Consider the following 25,289-nt stretch of genomic DNA (forward strand, 5'->3'; position numbering starts at 1 on the left):
AGTTGATTGAAAACAGATATAAATAGCCAATGGTCCCCCTGCATAGCACAGGTATGCCGGTCCTCTGTGGCTGAGGTCCCTCTACATCTCAGACCACACCTCAGCACTGCCCTCGCCAGCAAAGGTGCAGTTAACCAGGAGGGCCCAAAGTCTAATGGGGCCAAGATGCTACACAACATCAAAGAGATTCCAGTTGCTACCCTCATGCCATAAACTCTTTCACCCAACATCATTCACACTTTCAGAGTGCAAAGTTCACTCTGATATTGGTGGCTTTCTCACTTTGTAGCTTTTTTGGCAAGTGCCCCTTGGCCTGGTTGTTCATTAATATATAATCAGAACATTAAAAGCATTGTTTCACCTTCTAGGTAGGCTGTGGCCAATTTAATAAAGCCGGCATTGTCCCTAGGGTGGGGGGAACCACCTGGAAATTGGCAGAAAATTCAAAGATGCACAGACCAGAAGGTGTATGTATACACACACACACTCACATGCACACGCACACGTACACGCACACGAGTTAAGTGTTTCACAAGATGTTTTTGATACTCCCCATGGCAAATGGGCAAAATTAAAATGCTTCTCTCACCACAGAAATTGACCTGGCATTTCTTTCCCTTAAGCCTTTCAATACCAAATTACTCCTTACTTTTAAAACCTTTACAGGAAGCAGTGATCTTTGTGGCAGGAAGACAAACAAGAAGGGATGGTCTGAAACTCTATCACAATTATCTATGAGAATGCTGGTTCAGTGCACTACTTTTACTTTTCAAATCACACACACACAATGACAACTCACTTTCGAGACCATGTTTACTTTGCTGAAAGCCACATTCTAAACATGGGCTCGCTTGCAGAAGGGAAGCGGCTTACAATTCAACCTTGTTTATGCTCCAAGTAGGTTTGACAGAAAAACCACATCAATTTGTTTTAAAATAATTTCCATTTGCTGGAAGCTGTTCCTGAAAGGTTCTCAGCCATGCTAATTTGCACTGATTCCTACCAGCTGTAGGTACCAGGCACCCTGGCCAGACAGGGCAGCCTGGGCACAGGCATGCTGGCTCTGCAGAGGGCTGCCGCTGTGCGGGATCCACAGAGCCACTTCAACAGTCCCCTCCAGAACACACAGTCCACATCAGTTTAAGAAGAACCCAAAAACATGTCCTGGTTCCAAGTGTGTGACCCGCCTGCTGAGAGCACAGTTTTCTATGCAATTACACCTGTGCTCTCTCAGAAACACAGCTTCTCTAGTACCAAAGAGATGTACTGTGCTCAAGCCCAAAGTCCACAGTTGAGGACAGCAGATGATTTACTGGGCTGAGCATCAAAAGAGGATGGAAACTCAAAAAGGAAATATCTGTGAGTACCCTATGAAATATCTGAGAGTACATCATCCAAAGAAATGCAGATTAAAATAATCTGAGGCAACTTCCATCCATTAAACTGGTATATGATGACAGAAATAAACAGCATTTAATGTTTGTGAGGGAGGGTGTGGGACAAGCATAAGTTCACAGGTAAGTTGGCAGCCTCTTTCTTAGAGGCAGTGGTACTGAAAGCATTAAAAATCTGCATTCTCAGGGCTATTTGGATTGAGTAATTCATCCTAAGGAAAACAAAATGGTTAAACATTTATGCATAAGGATGTCTAACAAAGCTTAGCAAAAAGCCTAAATACCCAATATCAGGGAAATTTTATGAGTTTTATAGTAAGTTTTGTACTAATTCATTATAGAATATTAAAGCATATTTTTAAAACTGTTAAAAGTCAGGGAAAATATTCATGATATTGAGTCTTTAAAATGTAACTGAAATAGGTATTCAGCTTCAGACACTACTCGAAATATATACACTAAAACAATAATAATTTTATCACTGGATAATGAAATCAGTTGTTCTTTTTTCTTTTGTACTTTCTTCTTTATTCAATAAATGCCTAACATATGTCACCAGAAAATCAAAAGTAATAAAAACATAGTAACTGAGCTAACAGGTCAATAGCAGCCCCTCCAGCAGCCCCCCTACAACCACCAGCAGAGTAATCTGCCTAGACTAGCTCACTAGGGACAAAAGGCTTCCCTACAGCGTCACAGTCCAAGACCTCAATACCATTAAAAGAAATGCGTGAGGCCGAGCTCACCCAGCAGAACACAGCTTCCCACTGCTCCTTGCTAGCACGCCTGGGAGACTGCCCAGAGAGAAGCTATGCGAGCTGTGTTAGCAGTGCTTCCTCTGCCACAGATGGAGATCCTGCGTGTCTGAGGATGGGGTGGAGGCCAACGTCTCACGTCGGTGGTCCATGCTGAAAAGGGCCAGACTGAGAAGTGTATCTGCCTGAAGTCTCCTGCCATAGAGGCTTCTATCAATTTACGTAGTTACTCGGGCTGGGTCCACAGAGGGCAGGGCAAACTGTCCTTAGTGTTATTACAGCTCCCTCTGGTCAAGGAAAGCAATCTTTCTCTCTGCCAGCAGCAAAGAGGGAGAAAAGTTACCTTGGCCTGGTCATCCTTCTTGTCAAAGCAGAGGCTCAAGTAAAGTAACTAAGAGCTCAAGCAACCAAAACCAGCTGCCTGGCGAGGGCTCAGCATAAACTGAGCAAAATAACCACAAGGGGAAGGGTGTCTAGACAGCTTCGGTCTATGGAAGAAGCCACCCTCCCCTGCAGTGTCAACTCTGGAAAAGCAGGCTCCAAAACTCGGCTCCAGCAAAAGAGCAGATGAGAGACCATGTCAACAGCTGGGAAGGGCACCGCGGGCTCCCTCGCCAAACGCAACACAGAGGAGAGCGGCTGAGCCTGGCCCACCTGCCAAGGACAGCCACCAGCAATCCAGCAGGGATGCAGCACCCAAGGACCCCATGTGGGGACAGTGCACTGCTTAAACTACAAAGCCACTTCAGTGACAATTATTGCATATGGGACTTCTCCAAAATTCAGAGGGACTAAAAAGACCACCAATTCTAAATGTGGCAGGTAAACAGCCTGTCACAGTTTTCAACTTCGGTTCTATTTGCTGCTCCTTCCTTTCCATTCTAAGTTTCTGAACACTTAGAGACTTTGGCGGAGGGTGGTGAGGGGTATAGGAAGCTACCAAACAGGCAAGGTGTATTCAGGAAATACACAGACAGTGAAGCCTGGGAGGCCTAAATTATTCTACTCTCTGGCAGAAGTATTTCCATAGTAGGTATAGGATTCTATAGAATGAATGCCACTATCTATACTGATATCTGTCATGAGCATTTGATGTATCACAGGCTTCACACTAGATTCTGGGAATATAATGGTGGATTCAGGGAGCTTATAGACTAATGGGGCAGTCAGAAATGAATCAAATATTCACACAAAACTTCTGTACATAGCACTGCAGAATCCTCACAATGGGAATTTAACTCAAAGGGAATGTCAGCAATGGTTTCTATGGGGAGAAACGTTTAAGACAGATGAACAGGAATTTGTAAGGGAAAGCAAAAAGAATCATTCTCCAGACAAAGGAAATGGTGGGTGAGGGACATGGGACACAGCAGTACAGGGGGAAAAAAAAAAAAAAAAAGAGTCTTTTAAAAAAAAAAAAAAAGCCCCATGTGGTGGCCAGGGCAGGTGAAGCCAGATAAGAGGTGTGAGAAGAGGCAGGTGGAAAGTATCAGCTTTAAGCAATGGAATTCATGTGCTCCAATTTGTGACTCTGCAGACCCCTAGAGCTGGGGGTGAGGGGTTGCAAACAGATGTGAGTAAAAAGCTCTCTACTCCCCCTAAAGTCTGCATAACACAGTGAAATAGTTATGACAGAAAAGTGTGACATAAAATTTATCCTACAGGCCATGCATGGTGACTCACACCTGTAATTCCAGCATTTTGGGAGGCCGAAGCCAGCAATCACTTGAGCCCATGTGTTCGAGACCAGCCTAAGCAACATAATGAAACTCTGTCTCTACCGGCTAGAAATACAAAAATTAGCCAGGCATGGCGGTGCACACCTGAAGTCCCAGCTACTCGGGAGGCTGAAGTGGGAGAATTGCTTGAACTGGCAAGGCAAAGGTTCCAGTGAGTAGAGATCGCACCACTGTACTCCAGCCTGGGTGACAGATTAACACTCTTTCTCAAAAAAAAAAAAAAAAAAAAAGGAAATATCATCATATAAAATTATTGATAAATTCCACACTTCTCCTTCCATCTCGCTGCTGCATTCCTTTTCTTTTGAATGAAGGGTGGAGGCAGTGGGTCACTGATGGCCACAGCACTCTCCCAGGACTACGTACATCCTACCGCGCCACAAATCCAAGCCATGCCAAAGATTTCAGGCGGTACACAAACTCCATCAGCAGGCTAAACTGTTTATATGTTCTTGAGTTAAAAATACACCACTTGGGTTAGTGTTAACACCAGGGCCTCATCACTAAGGCTGTCTGTGAGCTGGTTACTCAAGGCTGGACCATGACTCGCCCATCTTTTAGATGTGTCTCGATCTGCAAATTATCTAACGATACATCAGTGAGATGATAATAAAGCCAATAAATATACACGCATTTGAGAAAAACACTTTCCAAACCCAAGGATACTTTACTGTTTATAAATAGTTTACTTTTTTTGATCCCCAAGCATATAATATTCGCAGTTGCTCCAGAAACCAAAGGAACATGGAACAGAAACATAAACCACAACGTAACAGAAACAATAAACAACAGATGGCAAAACATATGTGCATGTTACCACCCCCTTTACCGAAGAGGCAAACCAAAAATGGATTTGACACACCCGCCTACCAAAGAAGAAGCACGCTCTTCAAGATCACATTCAAGACACCACGTATAGAGCACCAGCTGTACGGTCAGAACTACACCAGGTGCTTCAAGCCACCAAAGACCAATCGCTCACCTCCACGAATTCAGAGACGTCAAAGGCAAGAAAGAAGGCAGTGCTACTCTTACCATATTTTCTTCTAAATATGTACATGCAGGTCTAAGTTCTAACTCCGGCAGCTGCTAGACCCTGAACAAGTCATTCAACTACTCTGGGCCTCATGTATACAACAGAGACAATATTTTTCATAGAGTTAAGATGGTGACGATGAGTTAACACAGACATATCTCGCTGCAGAAAGGTACATTGCTATTATTTGATAGTTACAATAATAATATTATAGCTAACCTTCCTCAAGCTTCTGCTTGTGAGGCCCAGTTTTAGATATTTTATTTTTTTCCTCATGACAAGCTTAGTGAAGTCGGCACTACAATTGTTCCCATTATACAGAAAAGGAAACTGAGGTGGAGTAAATAGTTAAGGTCACCCAGGCAGTCAGGCCCCAGAGCTGCCTCTTACCACTGGGCCACATAACAGCACGGCTGCTGCATCCCCACAGCCACGGCCCCTCGTAACTAGACACCTGGAATGCAGGACTCTGAGAAGACAAGGACACACATTATCTTCCCCTGAAGACCCTGAAACACTGCACTGCTCTGAGCTTTTCACTGGTGAGCAAGGCGCCTGAACTTATTTAAAGAGCTCAAGACAAATGCTTAAATAAATTCTGATTCTCAAGTCACATTTGATACAACTAATGATTCTAATTAGCTGATGTTTATGACATTTTTTAAAATATCTCAAAACAAAGGAAAAGTGTACCAATAAGTAAGTGTGGCTATCACACTGTTTCCCATGTATGGACATGGCTATTTTAGGTATCACAGCCTCATGTCCAACCACTCTGCCAACTTCACCTCAATGCTAATATTTTAAACTCTGACTAGATTTTTCCAACTACACTGTAACTTTAAGCTTTTGTGTTTCTTCTACATTTAAAAAGAATGCCATTTCCCAATATATAACTCCCAGATGTAGAATTCACAGATGATTCATCTCACAGAACAAGTGTTCTGAGACATCAGCTCCAAATAGAGGAAAAACTTGGAATTCCCTTCGCCCTCAAAGAAAGAACTCGCCTAGATCTGCTTTGCTCAACAAAGTTTGTTTTCAATTATATTTCCAAATTCTTCTAACAATAACTCCACGGCATCTGGCACCAACACATCTGATTCTTTGAAGTGGTTCTCAAGCAGAAAGTAAAAAATAAGGAGAAATAGGAAAGGAAGAAAGGACCATCCATAATTTTTGTTTTAGGTCAAATATTCTCTCCAAAAGTTCTGACATATAAAATCAGACAAACCACAAGCTATGACTTCTTATTGAGGGGCCACACTGCAAGAAACAGCAGCAATTGAAGAAAGTGTCTGCATTTAGCTGCTGGCTCCAGAGGAGAAAACAGATACTCAGCACAAAGGAAATGGCCTTTTACTCCTTATATTTAAATTCCAAAAACACTCCTATGAAGTCATCCACACAGGCCAATCAGGAACAACTACACTTCAGGGGTAAATCTCAGAACCCCTTAGAGAAACAATGAAAGTGGGGATCTGTTCTCCCCTGAAAGAATGTACCAAGCTCCAAGACAGAAACTGGTAAGGCAATAAAAAAATAGTTATCAAGGGATTCCTGGGTACATGAAATTGAGTGATCTGCTACTTTCAAGACTAAGTGGAGAGAAGTCAGAATCAGACACACACACAATAGGGATGTGTTTTAAAAAGTTACCTAATCAGATAGACTCAGATTCCTCCGGGAGAGGACAAGATGTAAATAACAAATTCACCAGAACGAGACCAAGTGAATAACAAGGGAGTGTGTGAGACACTGACACAGGAGGCTCATGGATTGGTGGGAAGATCATTTGGACTGTTTTGATCTCATAAAGCACAATAGGAAAAGGTCATCTTTGGGTCTGAAAGGGAGAATTTTTTTTGTAAAGTCTAGTTTTTTGGACTCTTTATTCCTAAAGTGGTGCCTAATTGTTGCTAAACTTCTGTCAAGAAGTTCCAAACCACTAACAGTGCCTCCAACTTCATTGCATTTTAGCTGTATCCCCAAACAAAACTCTAAATTCCAAGCATTTGTTCTAAATTTGTTCTGAATAAAAAATAAAAATTTAGAAATCTGAAAGTTTCATCTTATGAAAATTTACATGATAAAGAATGAGTGCAAAAGCCTCAGAATTTCCACTGAAGGCACTAACAAATTCCACGTGGAAGGAGACATCCAGAACAAAGAAAATAAAAGCTTCTAGATTCTCCATGATAAACATTTTAAGGAGTTCAGTTACTGTCATAATTGTCGAGATTTTCAAAAACTGTGTGTAACCAAGAGTAAACCAATACAAACCTAGGTAGATGGGTAAATTTAATATGAACTTGACCAAAAACAGAATCAGACTTCAAAATTAGAATAAGAAGCCACAGCCAGGTGTGGTGGCTCACGCCTGTAATCCTAGCACTTTGGGAGGCCAAGGCAGGTGGATCACTTGAGGTCACGAGTTCGAAAGCAGCCTGGCCAATGTGGTGAAACCCCGTCTCTATTAAATATACAAAAAATAAAAAATTAGCCAAGCGTGGTGGCAGGTGCCTGTAATCCCAGCAACTTGGCAGGCTGAGGCAGGAGAATCACTTGAACCTGGAAGGCAGAGGTTGCAGTGACCTGAAATCACACCATTGCACTCCAACCTGGGTGACAGAGTGACATTCTGTCTCAAAAAAAAAAAAAAAAAGAAGCCACTAGGCTGTACATGTTAATCGACTGAGTTTCCACTTTGAAAGGGATACATGAAAGATCTCCCTGGTAAAAGGGATGGCAAGCTGGCCCAGAAATAACAGGCAGTGCAGTGAGTAGATGCCCTCCTATGACCATGATTACAGAATGTGACAGGTGGCCCATCCAGTCCTTAAGGTAATTTCTCAGCATCACTTACAACTTCACTCATCACAAGTATTCATTGAAGGACTGCTTGAGAAAGATGCTGCCTGCAGTAGCCCTAAGAAATGACCCTTTGAGAAACATGTCTGTAATTTATTTGACTGTTTTTAAATTTTTCCCTAAGTTCTTCAAAAGACTAAAATGGATCTGTACCAGCTTCGAGTTTTCTTTGGGACAGAAGGGAAAAGGAGGTAATAATGAAGGAAAGCACTAGTTTCTTTGTGGAGTATCTGCTACTCCTCGATTAACATCAAAAGGCTCACAAAGGGTCCCCATTGAGATTCTGCACGCACACACCCTTTTTTCCTCTTTGCTGCTTATGATATCCATCTGAGAATTTTGCTCATAAATAGCATATATTGGCCCAGCATGGTAGTTCATGTCTATAATCCCAGCATTTTGGGAGGCCAAGGTGGGAGGATCACTTGAGCCCAGGAGGTCAAGACCAGCCTGGGCAACATAGCAAGACCCCATCTTTACAAAAAAACTAAAAACTAGCCAGGTGCGGTGGCACGTGCCTGTAGTCCTAGCTACTCAGTAGACTGATGGAGGAGGCTCACTTGAGCCCAGGAGGTCATGGCTATAGTGAGCTATGGTTGCTCCACTGCACTCCAACCTGGGTGACAGAATGAGACCCTGTCCGTCTGTCTGCCTCTCTCTCTCTCACACACACACATACACAGAGTACGTTTAAGTATCCCAGACACAGATCAATTTACTAACTCTTACCATCCAATGAAATGTAAGTTTACTCCCTTTTTGATTCAATTAGAATAGAATCATGAATGTAAAAATGAGGAGTCTTAGAAGTTATACATTCTTTTACAGACAGGAAATTAGGTGTGACCAGCCCAAGGTCACACTGCCTGCCAATCAGTGGTGGAGCTGGGACAAAACCCCAAGGTTTCCTGAGGCCCAGCCATGAGCTAGTTTCCCATTCTACCACATTCTCACTTTCGTGACTGTAAGAAAATTAATTTTTTCCTCTCAAATCAATCATTTTTATGCCTTTTTGGTCAAGCACTCCTTTAAGAAACTTCATGAAAATGTGGTCTTCTTTCTGTCCAGAAAGACATTCTGAGCACCAAGACTTCACATAAAGTTTCCCCCAAGTAAATAATAAGGTCAGCCAATCTTTATTTTAGAATAGTAAGGAACTGAATATAATTTAATCATTTCTAACTATGGTTTCAAATGAACTTGTGAAAGAATACAAAAATCTTCATAGAAGAGTCTCTGATTTTTCTATTGGGTAAAGCATAGCCCTGGATGAGGCCAAACTACCCAAAGCAAAGAGTCCTACACAGACTCCAAATCTGAGAAAACCATCAGAGGAATTTGCGATGAGGCAGATCCTGGTAACTCCAGTGCATGTCCACTTGCTTTCTGGATCTCCCCTCCTACAAGATGGAAGGAAACCCTGCTCCCTTCGAGCTGCAGCTTCTGCATCCATCACTTCATTGCATCAACAATCCACTTCCTGGAAGCAACGAGCTCTTCTGACTGTTTATAAGTTTTGCAAGCACTGGGAGCTTGTGTGCCAGAAACTCACACCAGACCAGGTGGAGGGAGAAAACCACAGACACAGAGAAAAATTCTTCTTAATTAAAAATAAAACAAAAACTAAGATGGAGGCATGATGCTAGGTCAAGGTACCACACTGCTGAAGCCAGATGAAAGAACGCTGCTCTCCCGATTTGCAAAACAGCACTTAATTTTATAGTCAGAGTCTCTCAATACTAAGCTTTTCTGTCCCACAATTTTTTTAAAAAAATGCACTGGAGTGTGCTTCCACTTTTCTAAACAGAGAACCCAAGGTAAATGTTCACTAATCGGATACCATATAAATGTAATTAAGCTTCAGAGATCCATTAGTTTAACCTGACCACGCTGGACAGCTTTACAAGCCACTGAACACTCCATAATCTACCTGGAGTTTGATTTTCACAGATAGAAGATGGAAGTCATTTCAAACACTAGGATAGAGTGAGTGAAGTTTGGAGGACTAGTAACTCCCACTCAGATTCCTAAATGAAGCTCCAGCTAGAACAAAATCCATTCTAAAGGACCCCCCCCCACCCTCACCAACAAAGTACCAAACTGTGGAGAAATTAAACTATGGACTTTTATAAAATAAAACAAACCATTCAACAGCTACTTGGAGAAAGCATTTTCAAATCTGTGTGAAGTTTAAATCAAGCACAGAGGGTTGCAGGAACCTAGTTCTTTGCTTTTTGAGGCTTACAGGCTGCTTCTAGCGCTATTTAAAGCAGCATCAAGGAGCCACAGCTGGAGGGTCAGGACTTACAAAGTAAACAATAGTTAACTCAATTCAGACTCATGACTAAACTACAAACAATGGCTAATTATCCCTCTACTAAACAACAGTATCTGGACATCACTTTTTAAATGATCTATTCCATTTCTAATTACGTTTGTTCACTAATGTATTCTAATCAACAGTTCATAGCATGATAGAAACTTCCCAAGTAAGAGTTATGTGGAGAAAGTGGAAGGTTAATCAGAATTGAACAAAGGACTAGCACAAGGGAGCTTGCTAAACACCTCCTACAAACGAAAAGAAAAAAAAAAAAAAACCGCATTTTGAGAACATATAGAAAGCATACATTATGTGCCCAATAAACATTCTGTAAATATACAGCTTACCAAAACTCCCTTTTGAAAAACATAATTAAAATTAATGTCAATTTTTTCAAAATTCCCAATTTCTTAAAACCACCCCATAGTAAATAATAGGGTATATAAATTATATTCCAATAAACTGTTAATTTAAAAAACAACCTAGACATTTGCAGATGAAATGATATGTCTTTGATTTACTTCCAAAAAAATAAATAAATAACATGGAGGGGCAGAAGCATATTGGGAAACAGATCAAATAAGACAGGCCATGAGTTGATGATTGTTGAAGCTGGGTGACAGACAGGTACCTAGAGTTCATTACATTATTCTGTCCACTTGTGTAGATATTTACCTTTCCCCATAATCAAAAGGTAAGAAAAAAACACTCCATGGCAACAGAAGTGAGTTAGTTTATTTAAACTACCTGGCTGCATATCAAATCTTTCCTTAATTCAGAATTTTTTCTAAAAACTATGTATTTCAGATCACCTCACAAGAAAAAGAAGCTATATCTGCAACAGCCTACTTCCTAATCAGTTGGAAGTTTTCACTAAGCAGAGCCCAGCCTGTTAATTTGTTATCCAGCCCAAAGTGCTAACACTTAAGAGACAAAGGCTTTCAAACAAAGAGCACTGGAACTACAATATTTGAAACTACAACAAGATTATCTATCTTGCAGCTCCGAAGTGCTCAGTCCTTCTCATTGTATCTAACGGGCTAACATCAAGTAGGTAATCCGGGAGAAAGGAATTTATCAGTGCAATGTATGCCTTTGACCAAGATAAGCAGTAAATTACTTGAATGGCAAATTATAAATTGGTATAAGGAGCAAAACAGGGAGGGGGAAGTTGTTAAATGCTGCATAAAGGAATCTTAGAAAATAATGAGGTGTTTTTTTTTTTCTAATCAGCTTAAAAAAGAAGAAAAAAACTCTGCATTATATTCATATTTCTCAATGTCCAGCTAATTCTGCTTGTAAGAGAGATCCTCACTCATTTCCTTCATTTTCGTCCTAATGTGAGATCTTGAAAATGCAGATCATAAAAAATTAGAGACCTGTACACCACAGAAGTTCAAAAATTAATCAATGCAAAACACTTAAAAAGAGACAGGCTATGCTTTCTTTAAACCCTCTAAATGTCACCTTTTGCCAAAACAAACTGAACAAGCCGTAATTAGAACCTGCATCCTGGTTCATAAGGAAACCAAAATGTATTAGGACTTGCAGAGATGAACAGATTGGTTGTTCGCACAATGGGCCTTACCGGTTGTGCTAGATTAAATAGTAATAAAGACGCAAACAATTGTGGCCGTTCATGTGGGAAAGGCTGTGAATCATGGCCATTCACTGGGGAAGGAACTCAGGTACAGGTGCACAAGAAGTGATAGCAAACAGTAAACGGCTTTTCAGGTGGCATCCTTGCCAGATTCCTCAAATGACCCTGTGTTCCCCCCCTGTGTCTCCTACAAAATTACCATGCAATTCCAAACAGACCGAAACAAATGAAAAATGTTCTCTGCATACAACTCCACAATTGTCTCCTGTCCTCCCACCTCCTCCCTCAAGGTTTTCCAAAGAGAAGAGGGTAGAGTGAGGATTCAGCCAGCCCTAAAGTCTGTAACTTAACCCTGTTTGGAATAGCACACCTGCATTTTTCCAAGCTATTGACTGAGAGGTGCTACTTGCATCTTGGTAGGGCTCAGTTTCAATGAAATCCTGGGAAATAATCGGATAAAATGATTAAAGGGCCTCTCACTTCCCTGCTGCCTTCCCATACCTGCCTCCCTTCCAAAAGGATAATACTAAATAAAAGTTATTTGTACAACTGGAATAGATTCATAAAATACCTTAATAATTTTTGCTAATTATATAATCTGCTGCAACTATTCATAGCTTCCTGCCTGTTTGGCTGAGATTTCCAAGGGTATGTGAAGTTCACTTGTGGCACTTCATACACATCACCAAAAACCCATTAGAGAAGGCAGCTTCACAGGTATCACCAAAACTCATGGGAGAAGGCTGTCATTTTCCCATCCCAAAAGACTCCTTCAGAGCAGAAAGGTAAACATTTCCAGGAAAGCCTTTGTCACCAGCAATCTGCTTGGAAGCTGGGTGTGGTAGCCCGAGCCTTGTAGTCCCAGCTACTTAGGCTGAGATGGGAGAATTGCTTGGGTCTGCAAGATTGAGGCTGCAGTGAGTCTTGATCGTACCACTGTACTCCAGGCTGGGCAACAGAGTGAGACTCTGTCGAAAGGAAAGAAACAGGCAGGGAGGGAGGGAATTAAGGAAGGAAGGAGGGAGGGAGGGAGGGAATTAAGGAAGGAAGGAGGGAGGGAGGGAGGGAATTAAGGAAGGAAGGAGGAAGGGAGGGAGGGATGGAAGGAAGGAAGGAAAAGGAGGAAGGGAGGGAGGAAGAGAGAGACAAAGAGAGAGAGGGGAGGGAGGGAAGAAGCAAGGGAGGGAGGAAGGAACGGGGGTGGGGGAGAGGGAAGGGGGAGAGAGGGAATCTGACTTGGAGAGATTGGCTGTGCAACAGGAGGAAAATTGGAGCTACTAAGGCCTTTAACCTTCAAATTGTGCTCCAGAATCATCATAAAGTTGAGGGACCCATGTTGAGGAATCTATTAAATACATGCATCATCTAACTTTGTCCTCATAGCTTCTATAATATTCAGCATTTTTCTATTTTTTTAGACACGAAGAGGTTTGCCCAAAATCATACATGTAGCTGCAGACTGGAGGTGCCAGGAATGGACCAGAGAGTTAACTTTCAACCCCTTCACCACCATTCCTTAATGAAGAGTGTGAGCTGGGTGTGACCACAGGGACAAGAGCCCCTGCATATTTAACACAGTAAAGGTGAGAAAAGCTTTGTCCTCACCCATTCTCTCCCCCAGTCAATAACCCAAATGGAGACTAGGGACAGCTGGGTAGCAAACGCCCATTTAGAAGATATAAAGAACTAAGGGCAGGAAATGAAAAGTATAAAACCCAGTGAAATGGAGAAACAGTTTAAAAAATGGAATGACTTCTATAAACAGATTGAGGTTATAACTTGTGTTTCAAAAGACTATGTATTAAGTGCTTGGGTAAAAAGATAACATATTAAATTATACAAAAATAAGAATATAGGAAATATAGGAACATATAAAGCAAGAAGCCTTTGTATAAGAAAAGTTCACAGGCATACCCACCACCCCCTACCAAAAAAAAGGCATAAATTGGCAACTTTCAATTAGAAATTAGATCATCAACAAAATGCAGTTTTTTCCTGCAATCTTTATTGATCCATTCATTTTGCTTAATAACAATGATCAGTTATCAAGTACTTCAGCAAAAAGTACTCTCAGTCCTAGTCATAATCGGGCAATTAATTGGTCAGCTGGGACTGCTCTTCTAAATTGCTTGGCCACATAAAATTGTCTAAGCAAAACATAAATGCAGGTCCCAGGGGTAAACTATCATAAAAATTTTAACCTCTGCTCTTCAAAGTCCTCTATTTCTTTGCAGAGGACATAAAATCTGAGTTTCTTACAGATTTCCACACTTTAACCTGAAACAAAAGCAGACGATAACCACACAATTGACATACAAGAACTAAAGCTACGAGTTAGATGCAATGAACCCTAGTGGCTCAGTGTCATGCTCAAGTTATAAAAAAAATAACAGTAACGGTCCCTAAATTTCCCACAGGCTGGTAAACATTGGAGATTTTTAGATATTTGCCCTTCCCTGCCTGGGAATTTTTCCTCCACCCCTCCTCCCTCCTGTCTCAAGACAATGCCTTCAGCCTTTGAAACTGCATCCATTGTAAACAGCTCTGAATATTAACATGGCCCAGAGTCCCGTTCACTTTTAAAAGACCCCCAGAGTTTCGAATTGCAGTCACTGAGGAGGGGGAAAGTCCCCAGTGAGTAAATGTCACATAGCTCATTCAAAAGGAATTGAAAGTTAGGCTTGCTCGTGAAACTCAAAAGTCCTTCTACCTATGGGGTAGGTCAGAGGAATCCCTTTTATGTTTTAAACAAATTAGAAAAAGAAGAAAAAAGACTCTGGTACAACCAACATCCTTTACTGCTTACAGCAACTTTCAAGTCAATTAATCCCTCTTCTAGATTTCCCTCTCCTGTGGACGCTACTTTTTAAATAATCATAGGCTATTTTAAACAACCTCCACCCAGCCTTCCAAGCTAACAAACCTCCAGGGCTTTAGCAGGTGCACAGCACTGGGCCAGGTGCATTGTTAAGTCACATAAAACCCCAGTGCTCTCTCCCGCATTCCTGTCCATCCTGAAAGAGAGGATGCTGAAAAGAGTCTGCACCAAGGAGACACCCCTGCAGAAGCCAGAGAGTCCCTTTCATTGTGATCATGGTGTCTGAGGGAGAGAAAGGTCAGCCAGAGGCCCTCCCAGCGGACTCAGGAAAGCTGCAGGGAGAACCCAGGCAAAGTAATTAACCCTGGAGGGAGGGAAGCTTTCTGCTCACGTGCAGAGCTGCAGAGATGGGACAGGAGGACATCCACTAGGAACCAGCTCTCATCACACTATACTTACGTTTCTTCATCTTTCTAAAGATGGTTCCAAGAATTACTGCTAATAATATGTTCAAAAGTCCAAAGTTTGTGAAATCTAGTAACCAGATGTAATTATGCAAAGAAACAACACACTACTTTTTAAAACAGTCCCTTGAAAAGCTGGGCAGGAACAGCTCTGACATGTCCTAAAGGCAAGAGGGACACTGTGTGCCAATACAGTTAATTCACATTTGGCCCTGGTGATCTCTGTACACCTCCTACTTTAGCAATAGTCAAAAAGTAGACATTATGGCCATAATTTCATATCAGCAAGACTTAAACAGTGTGCCTTTTTCTCACAGCAACCAGTATCATTTGCCAGAAACCTCACCTGACTCAAAAAAAAGTTGTCAGAGAACTAGCAACAGACAAATTTCCCCCCATCAAGAGGTAAGACACTTGTTGCAAGAGAAAAGGACTCTGAGCTCAAGCTAAAGTTTCCTGAAACTCCAAGAGCCCTTGCACCTTTCAGATTGTCTTCTTGGCAATTACCCTGGGTTTAAAATGCTCGCTATTCCAAACAACCCTTTCCCTGTCCCACTAATTGGAAGATGTTCAAAGTCTGTTGAGTTTAAGTGATACAGAGAAGTATTTCAGGACCATCCATACAACAATCTACTTAAAAAAAGGTAAATCTCAGTTTAGGTTCTGGAACAATTTGGTGATCTGCACTTTAAATCTAATTTGCATAAACAGGATGGGAAGTATTTTCCAAACCCTTAATACACAATACCCTGCACACCTGGGCCTTCCAGCACAACTGTAAAATTTGAAAGACAAAGGCCCTCTTTGCTTCACAACTACAATGGCAACCATACTTGTGTTTATTTTCTAATGTAATCATAGGCACCACTTCTTTGCCAAAACTGGCAAGGTCAGATTTAAGTTAACTGATTTGGTATTGCAAACATATAGTACAAAGAGATCCAAATCAATAAACTCATCTTAATGTGTCTTAAGACAACTACATTTAGTATACTTTTGTGAATATCCTTGCTTTTGAATGCTCTCTCATCTTTGCTCCACACTCAGAAAAATCAGGGTTTGTTCTTCCTCTAGGGCCCGCCTGCCTTCCTAATCCCAATCCCAGTTCACAGAACGTTTAAACTAGCAACATTTTGTGACTAAACACTGCTCAAATTTATGACACAGGTAAGAGTCTAAGGTGAACGGTATTTTATATTTCTTAAATAGCTTCTGAAGCCATGCTCTCAAAAATAATTTCAAAGAAAGCAAATATCTGAGTTCTAAGAAGTTCAACTTCTTCTCAGGTTCTGGGAAGTTGGAATAAGGCTTGGCAGTGGCTTGGTGCTATTTATGAATGTGCTAGTTGGACCATGCCAATCTCACCTACGTAATGGGCTGGGAGACTGAAATTATGGCTTGACTACTACAACTATAAGTTATTGTGCTGAGTAAGTTATCCTCAGGCCCCAGAAATGAACCGATTATCAGTTCCATTCTGTTTCTTCTATTCACACTGCATTTACATTCACTATTTAAAAGTTCTACTTTTCTTATATTAGGCCTAGAAGCAACTTCCACATTAGATGCACTGTTTACAAAAGAAAAAAAAAAAGGTCCCATAAAGCCACAGGTCTCATGCTATCTCAAACCCACAGCCAAAAGTTGTTTGAACTAACTGCAGTAAATCTAGTTCATGGGTTTATAAACTAGCTCAAAGCACTTTCTAGACACCATGGGTTTAGAGCGTGTAAACCTGGTGAAACTACATGGTATTTCATTATATCATATAAAGACACTTTCTCCCCTAAAGTCTTGCTGAATCTTAGTCAGGAATATAAATCATATAAATGCTCTTATGGAAATTCCAGAATAAGACTCATGGAGACTAATGGTTTAAATTCAGAAGTCTGAGGTCTAGGAAAAAAAGAACACATTTGCTTGATTTGTCCTTAATCACAAACAAGATCATTTCACAAATATTTTTCAAAGGATAGCCTTTTCATACTGCACACTGTGTTGCTACATACTAACCAGAAATCAATGCTCATATCTTAAAGTCTAATCAGTTAACACCATAATCAAGTATCCTAAAGTCTACTGATGCTCAGAATACCCATGTTGGTATTTATTGATCATCAAATGTGTGAGTAAAAGAGAAGGACTTCCATTTTGAAGGTATTTACCCATGTGAAATGTCACCCCTAGGCAACGGAAAGCCTAAAGAAATAACCAGTATGTTTGCTCCAAAATTAAAGGGCAAGGCAAAGTGGATCTTGTGACCACAGGAAAGTGCAAATAAGAGGACACCCTGTCCTCTCTGGGAAGTTACTGCTGTGGAACTAAATGACTTCCCCACAATACCACTGACACATGGCATTGGGAGTCACTCTTCCAATAGGTGAACACTTAACAAGTTAATCTGATTCTGCCCACATGATTCTGTTTAAAAACAAACAAACAAAACAAAAAAACTACCATATGTAAGGGAAAAATCACAATACCCCAGACTAAATAAGATCCTACCAAAGGACAATACTGGGCTCTATCTCCCAGTAACTAACACAGCTCTGCCTCCACCCTACCACCACTGATTTCCTCTAACTCAGTGAATTCTGTAGAAGCAGATACTGAAAACCTAACTGTAACTACAGGGTCCTGGTTGTCTTCAGAACTCTATACTTGCTCGTGGAGCAGTATCTCGGGCCAAGTAAGATTCTTGCTCCATTTTGAGAGGTACAGGGTCTTTACATAGAAAGGAATTAACTTTTCTTCCCTTCAAGGCAGTCAGAACCCAGGCCACATATTCCTCGATCAAGCCACAGGTGCTGGTTACAACTTGTGACAGTAGTTTTCTCTTTTTAAAACAGCCATAGTCATGCCTCAGGTTACTGCTGTGCCTTTCCTGTATTCTAGGAAAAATGTCCAATTATTCAACTGAAACGTGGACTATTTTAAGCTAGGCCTTTACTCTACTACTTCTACAGAGATGCTAATTACCCATAACTGAACAAGATTTGACTCATGGACCAGATTTTTTAGAAGCAAAAGAAGGGTATTCTATTCCACCATGTTTACAGACGTCTAATGCCTTTTTTCCTACCAAATCTCCTCAAAGAAGTGTCCCACTAAGTTCTAATAGACCCACATCCTGACAGCACAGAAAAGGGTCTCTTTCTGATGAAACAAACTGTTTAAATCAGCGAAGACCCTGGTACCCTCTCCTGAAGCAGCACTACTCCAAAACTCATTTGCACCATGTATGGAGGAGAGACTCTTGAGGGTGGGCCCCACCCCACTGGATCATCAAGCCCAATGGGGCCCCAGGGAACACACAGGAAGGGTCTGGAACACAGTTCCGTAAAATGCCAACCAGGCGGAAAAGGACAAACTCCCAGCACTCACAGGTCGCCAGGAACTGTCAAAGTTCTCTAACTCAGGGGTCCTCGGCGGAAGGCTGCCTTCTGCCCCGCACAGAGAGCCAAGTCAGGTCACCACGGTCTTCAGGGATCACGAGGCGGCTACTCTCTCTCTCTTACTAATAAATAATGTAAAAGAAAGATTGGAACCAAAAGTCATCTTCATTCACTACCCACTGGAAGACCAAGGAGCTGAGACACCAAAGAGTTGGATTACAGGAGAGGAAAAGGAAATGCATCCACAGACCCCTGCACAAACTTCTTCAAACTCTGCTCCAGACGTTTCCCACCCACCCACCCGCAAACACACTCAGCTCCAGACTCCCACTCACTAACCCCCAGATGGCCCTCACGACGCGTGCTAACCCCCAAACCTCCACGACCCACGCTCGCTGGTCTGTAGACCCCACGCGGCACGCTCTTCTCCAGGCTCTCTCGCACGCCCTCTCCCCCGGATCCTCACGCAGGGTCTCCCCTCTGCCACCCCAAGCTGACAATCTTCCCGCACGCACAATTCCACACACACAACCCAGTCCGCACCAGCTCCCCGAGTACAAAACCCCCGCCGCCCCGTCCCGAAGTGACAGAGCCCCGAGGCGCTGGGAGGGCGGAAAGGGCGGCACTCACAGGCTCCGCGTCCAGGAGGGCAGGTCCCCGGGCGGCGCCGCCAGCCCGCGCCCGCCGCAGTCCAGCGAGTCCCCAGCGCAAGTGCAGGCAGCCGCGCAGGGCGCCCGCGGGCCGGCCGCGGCGGTCACCGGCTCCAGCTGAAGCAGCAGCAGCCAGAGAAGGAGAAGGCAAGGCGAGCGGCGCGGGGCCCGGACCGCTCCGCCGACCGGCCGCGCCATCTTGTCTGGAGCGCGCTGCGAACTCCGAGCGCTGGGACTGAGAGGACCCGGACGGCCGCAGACGCGGGCGGGCTCGCGGCGCGCTCCGCTCGGCTCTAGGTTCCACGCCGGGGCATGGCCCCCGGCCCAAGTTCTCTCTGCGGCCGCGGCTCCGGCGCTCAGCGGGACCCTGGTGCCCCGGCCGCTCCGCAGCACCCGGCGGGGGCCGCGAACTCCGCGCCCATCCGGGCCGGCCGGCCCGCCCGCGCTCGGTGCGAACTCCGCCGATCCAGGCAGGGGTGCCCAGTCTGCGCTTCTCGTTCACCCGGCGCACGCCGAGTGCCGCTAGCGACACCGGCCGAGGGCAGTGCTGCCGCTGCGCCTGGAAAAGAAGCGTTCAGCCTCGCAGCCCGAGTTCGGCGCAGGCGGGCATCTTCCTCTCGGCTCGGAGCACAAAAACGTAGACCCTGGGCTGGACCGTGCGGCCGGCCTCGCGCTCAGAGGGCACTGTGCGCCTCACTGGCCCCGCGTCGCGGGCAGAGAGCGCGCGCGCGCAGCCTCGGGTTCCGCACGGTTCTACCGCGCAGCGAGAGTTCAGCCGACCTCGCGGCGGAACAATCAGCCGCTCGCCTCTCGCCTCCCAGCGGCCCAGCCCCGGCCGGTCCCCCAGACCCCGCCCCCGGCCGCTCGCCCGCACACACCCCCTGCGCTCCGTGCCCCGCGGCCGCCAACAGACCCACGTTGGAAGCTTTGCAACAGCGCCACGCCACGCCCCCAACGCCTGCTGCTCATTGGCTGCCGGAGTCCAACGGCGGCCAGCCTCGAAGGCCATTGGGCTGCTCGCTGTGATCCCGCCCCTCCCGCTTCGCCGGCCACCCCGCCCCCACACTCTTTTCCCACCCAAGGTGTGAAGGGCGGGAGACTGGGAGGAGAAAGGAAGGGACGGCCCCAGCCTCTTAAAGGGGACGCGCAGGGTGTTGGAGATCTGGGACGCGGGCTGGGAAAAGGAGGCGTGAAGACAAGCCCTCTGCCTCTAGAAGAGGAGAGAAAGTTAAGACGGTAACGCCCCCGTTTTGGAGCTGTCTGGCCCCAGGGCGTTTTCCCTCTTCCTCAGGCTGCAGGCAGGACCGTAGATTAAGAGCAAACCCGAGCCCATTTTCCAGGTGCCTTCCAGGAGCGAAGACACAGGTTTAAAACTTAACACATTTCTTCCTGACTGGGGCATCCTTCCTCCTCGAATAGCCTGGAGCATCTGCTCCTGTCATGTTCTTCACGTCTTAAATCCAGCAATATGTCCTTGATTACCAAAATGGATGTGGGCTGCAGAAACCTAGTTTCAAAGGTGCACCCTCAGTCGCGCGTGGTGGCTCACGCCTGTAACCCCAACACTTTGGGAGGCCGAGGCGAGCGGATCACCTGAGGGGAATTCGAGACCAGGCTGTCCAACATGTACCCGTCTGTACTAAAAAAGAAAAATACAAAAATTAGCCAGGTGTGGTGGCGGACGCCTGTAATTCCAGCTACCTGGGAGGCTGAGGCTGGAGAGTCGCTTGAACCCAGTAGGTGGACGCTGCAATGAGCAAAGATGTCACTGCACTCCAGCCTGGTCTTTCGCAAGACTCCTTTGAAAAAAAAAAAAAAAAGAAAGTGCACTTTCCTCTCCAGCCCCTAGTCAGTAGAAAGGTACTTCTAGAAATGCTCCAGCCTTTGATAAAGGAGTTGTTGTTTTGGGGTTTTTGTTTTAATCAGAGCATTTTTAACATGATTTTCAAAAAGCCATAGTGTACTCGTAAGAGTCAAAGGAGAAATAATAGTTACAAAGCTTCCTATTTTGGCCCTTACAGATCAGACCATAGTAGTTGTGTGTTATGATAGTACATGGAAACATGAAGGAAGACACACAGACACACACACATTGAGAAAAAAGGAAAAAGATTAGCACTGTAACATATAGCTGCCTTCTGGGCATTTTAGTTTGCTGGTGTCTCATATCCCTTCCCAACAGAATGCAAATTACCAACATAACTGTGCACGTTGTCAGGAAAATTAAGCAGGTCAAGTTTGTCGAAAAACATTTGCTCCAGAACATTAAATCTGAGTTGTGTTTTATGGAAGTGGGGTGGGGTGGGAGGTAGAGAGAAGAAGATGTTCCTTAGGGGAAAAAAAGCAAAAAAATAAATAAAAATAAAGGGTTTATTCCATTTTTGACACAATCTAAGAGGTTTGCTTTAATTGAGATGCAGTAAATGTATTAAACTTCCCCTCAGCCTTAAGATCACTTCTTTTCTTTAGCCAAAATGTAATCTTCCTATCCCTTCCTCCCCTTTTTCCACCTTGCCCTTCTGATTCATTGTGCTCTCAGATAATGGTGCCTCATTTTTTTCTTTTTTAATTTTGCATGAGCTCAGCAGTGATGCCCAAAGCAGTGTTCGAATATGTGGGTAAATCAATTCAAATCTAATTCCCAAGAAATATTATCAGAAAAATGCTGCACCTGACCCATTTGACCCAGAGCTTCAACCAGCTTTTATGTTTCATGTGTAATCCACATAAACACACACTTTCCATCTGGACAAGAAGAAATATGCCCCTTGGTTCTATCCCTTTTGGTTATTATAATAATAATAATAAGCAAGGAGAACAGAATTTAAAAGATTCTAAATTTATGAAGTCCTCTAGGTAAGGGTTTAAGTTTTCCACGACCAAAGAACACAAAACAGTAATTTAATGCAGAATACCCACAGCCCTTTCCTGAAATGAAACTGTCAGATCCACCCTGTCCCCACCCCAGAATAAAACAGCATATGCAATGAAATTGAATTGAGCTGATTGAATCTCTTGAGATGCTGACCTAAAATTATCTTTCAGGTTTGTCGGATTTCTAGTACTATAAAATGGGTAATTCTTGTAAAATGTTTTTTCAAATGTGTATGCATGTACTTGTGAGATGCTTTTCTGCAATCCCAGCATTCTGGAGGATAGAATTTAGAGAATCCACAAGGTGAGGGAGTGCCCACAAATCTAAAGCATCCCTTGTGGTATGGCTACCATGCAGCCAGAGAAAAGGATTCCAAAGCCGAGGCACACTTGGGGGGACAGGGCGCCTGAGCCTTGGCAGTTCCTCTCGTCTACAGCAAAGCATGAAGTCATGTCTGCTCCCCATACCATGTATGGAAGTTTGCCCACATACTAGCAACCTGCTTGTGATTGCAATAAGAGTGTGAACTTGGAGAGCAGTGATATCCAGCTCAGGCGGGAATTCACCTACAGTCACCACCTAAGATGAAGGAGACCTCAACAACAACAACAATGGCAAATGCCTAAGGGAATCTATGTCCCTGCTTAGAAAAGTGCAAGTCTTGGTCCATTCAGCACAGAGCAACAGTTGATTTGGGTACTCTAGGTCCTTATTTTCCTCACACTGCAATTTTCATCATTTTAAATGCTTATTCCTTGAATGAATCATCCAGGGATTATAGATTTTCCAGTTCATTCTAATCTGCCCCAGGGATAGCATGGAATCAAATCCCCAGTGAGAATCTCTGCAGGTCTCTCTTGACTACAGAAGCCATAGTTAATCATTCTACACTCACTGCTCAAGAGAGGAACCCAAAATCTAAATAGCCTGAAATCTATTGAGGAGAGAAGCAAATAACAAAATAACAAGAAAAGTTAACCATAAGGATTTTTTTTTTTTTAACACAACTTCCTGGGGACTGAATTTGTGCCAGTTTGCTACAGTTCTAGGTGGTGGTCGTTAGTGGTCTTAAAGAATGCTGAGTTACAGAGGTGCTTTCTTTATGTTAGATGAGATTTTACACTATGTTCAGTACATTAAAAGAGCACCAGGGCACCATTCAGGAGAGCTGGGTTCCAGCCAGGCCTTGTTATCCATGAAAACTTTGGCCATGTTACCCATGAAACCTCTCTTGGAGCTTCCGTTTTCTCAAATAGAAAACAAGGGGACAGGCGTAGTGGCTGTAATCCCAGCACTTTGGGAGGCCGAGGTGGGTGGATCACCTGAGGTCAGGAGTTCCAGACCAGCCTGGCCAACATGGTGAATGAAACCTTATCGCTACTAAAAATACAAAAATTAGCCAGATGTGGTGGTGTGTGCCCATAGTCCCAGCTATTTGGGAGGCTGAGGCAGGAGAATCACTTGAACACAGGAGCCAGAGGTTGCAATAAGCCAAGATTGCACCATTGCACTCCAGCCTGAGTGACAAGAGCAAAACCATCTTAAAAAAAAAAAAAAAGAAAAAAAGAAAAGAAGGATAATGGTGCTTGACCTGGGTGCTGAGAGAGTAAAGGAAGGATCATTTTGATAAAGGAGACAAGGGGCATTATAAACTGTTTAGGTCTATATACATCTAAGGTTTGTTTTCAAGGTGTTATTGAATTGTTAACTCTGAAAAACCGAGCGCCCATATGTATAATATAGATGGAAAATCTTAGCAGGTTCTTTCAGCAGGAAAGCTTCTTGTCCAAGAATGTGACAAAGGATTAATAATTACCTATAAAAGCCCTGAAGACTTGCAGGGTGATGACAGCCCTGCTTTGAGCCTGTTTTGTATCTCTCTTCCAAGGAAAATAAAACTGTGTACTCATTAACTCCTTCCTCGCAATAATCTTGTCAAGGAGATGGATTGGTGGAGAATGTAAGAGAGGAGGCTAATAAGTCTGGGAATAGAATATAAAAAGAGAAAGATTTGAGATCTCCCCACCCCCCATTCCAACATTTGTCTTTGGTGGAGGTGGGGAGAGGTGTGTTTTCTTGTGCCATCTCTGGCGACTGGAATATTGGTTAATGCCCAAACGTGCCAGGCTGCAGCTGCTGCAGTTCCAGAGCAAGAATGGTAGGTTGATGCCTGCAGCTCACCTGTGACCCTTCAAAAGTTCTACCCTCCTCCGCAGAGCATCAGGGAGCAAAAACCTTTAGAGTCCATTTTCTAACACAAACTAGAACCTTGACACTTGTCCTTGCCTTGTGAATGTGAAATGTTTACTGGTTCACTGAAAGGATGAAAAAAAATGAGCAAAGATAGGAGCATTTCAGAATTTGGAGATGGAGATTCTGGAGTGATGTTCATTATAGGAGGCAGTCCCTTACCTCTGACAGTGATGATGAAGGGAGGGACTAATTACATCATGACCGGAGACTGCACCTCTCCCTCACAATCTGCTGCCTTTGCAAATGTCACTCGGAGAAGTACATGAAGGCGAGTTCAGGGAGGAATCAAAGTTTATGCCTCAGTGCCAGCAACTCATAACTAACACTTCAATGTATGTAAGGAACAGCACATTGATCATAACTTATAATAATAATCTTTATGAAGTCATATACCTTATATTTTTCAAAGCATTGTCACATCATAACACAGCTATCATTTATGGAGCACTTTATTGAGCGCTTTATATACTTTTTTCATTGAGATAGGAGCTAAGAAAAATGTTTAAGGACACACAAGCTAATAAGTGACAGGGCCAAGATTCCAAACCAGTTCTGTGGACACCAAGGATCTTTTTTTGGTTTGGGTACAGTGGCTCATATGTGCAATCCCAGCACTTTGAAAGGCCAAGACGGCTGATCACTTGAGGTCAGGAGTTTGAGACCAACCTGGCCAACATGGTGAAATCCCATCTCTACTAAAAATACAAATATTAGCTGGGCATGGGGGTGCGTGACTGTAGTCCCAGCTACTCAAGAGGCTGATGCAGGAGAATCACCTGAGCCCAGGAGGCAGAGGTTGTAGGGAGCTGATATCGAGCCATGGCATTCCAGCCTGGGTGACAGAGCAAGATCCTGTCTCAAAAACAAAAAGAAAACAAAAAACAGAAGATCTATTTTGACATTTGAGCTTCCTAAACTTTGAATATGAAATTTGTTATTGTTCCTGCTTTACAGATGAGAACGCTGAGGGTCAATGATTGCCCCAAGGTCACACAGAATCAGGAATAAATACAATCTTAAATCACAAGTTTTATCACAACCACCAATACACATACTTTATATTCAGTGAAAGTCTTATGAAGTGTATCATGAAGCTTCTTTCTCAGGGATGCCATGAGA

The 25,289-nt window shown here is 43.5% G+C and overlaps 1 protein-coding gene across 2 annotated transcripts in view; it reads right to left on the bottom strand.

Moving 5' to 3' along the window:
- Positions 1–19,849, bottom strand: part of LRIG1 (leucine rich repeats and immunoglobulin like domains 1) — a 124,978-nt gene extending 105,129 nt beyond the window's left edge. Inside the window, exon 1 of one of the 2 annotated variants that reach the window (XM_032290407.1) lies at positions 19,023–19,849. In XM_032290407.1, coding sequence (XP_032146298.1) covers positions 19,023–19,240 — 218 coding nt within the window. In that variant the 5' untranslated portion in view covers positions 19,241–19,849. The remainder of the gene's footprint in view (positions 1–19,022) is intronic. The other variant, XM_032290408.1, reaches the window with a different exon arrangement.
- Between the last annotated feature and the right edge of the window lie 5,440 nt (positions 19,850–25,289).

The sequence above is a fragment of the Sapajus apella genome, unplaced genomic scaffold, assembly GCF_009761245.1.
Source record: "Sapajus apella isolate SASKATOON/1434 unplaced genomic scaffold, GSC_monkey_1.0 scaffold23, whole genome shotgun sequence".
NCBI classification, from domain to species: Eukaryota; Metazoa; Chordata; class Mammalia; order Primates; family Cebidae; genus Sapajus; species Sapajus apella.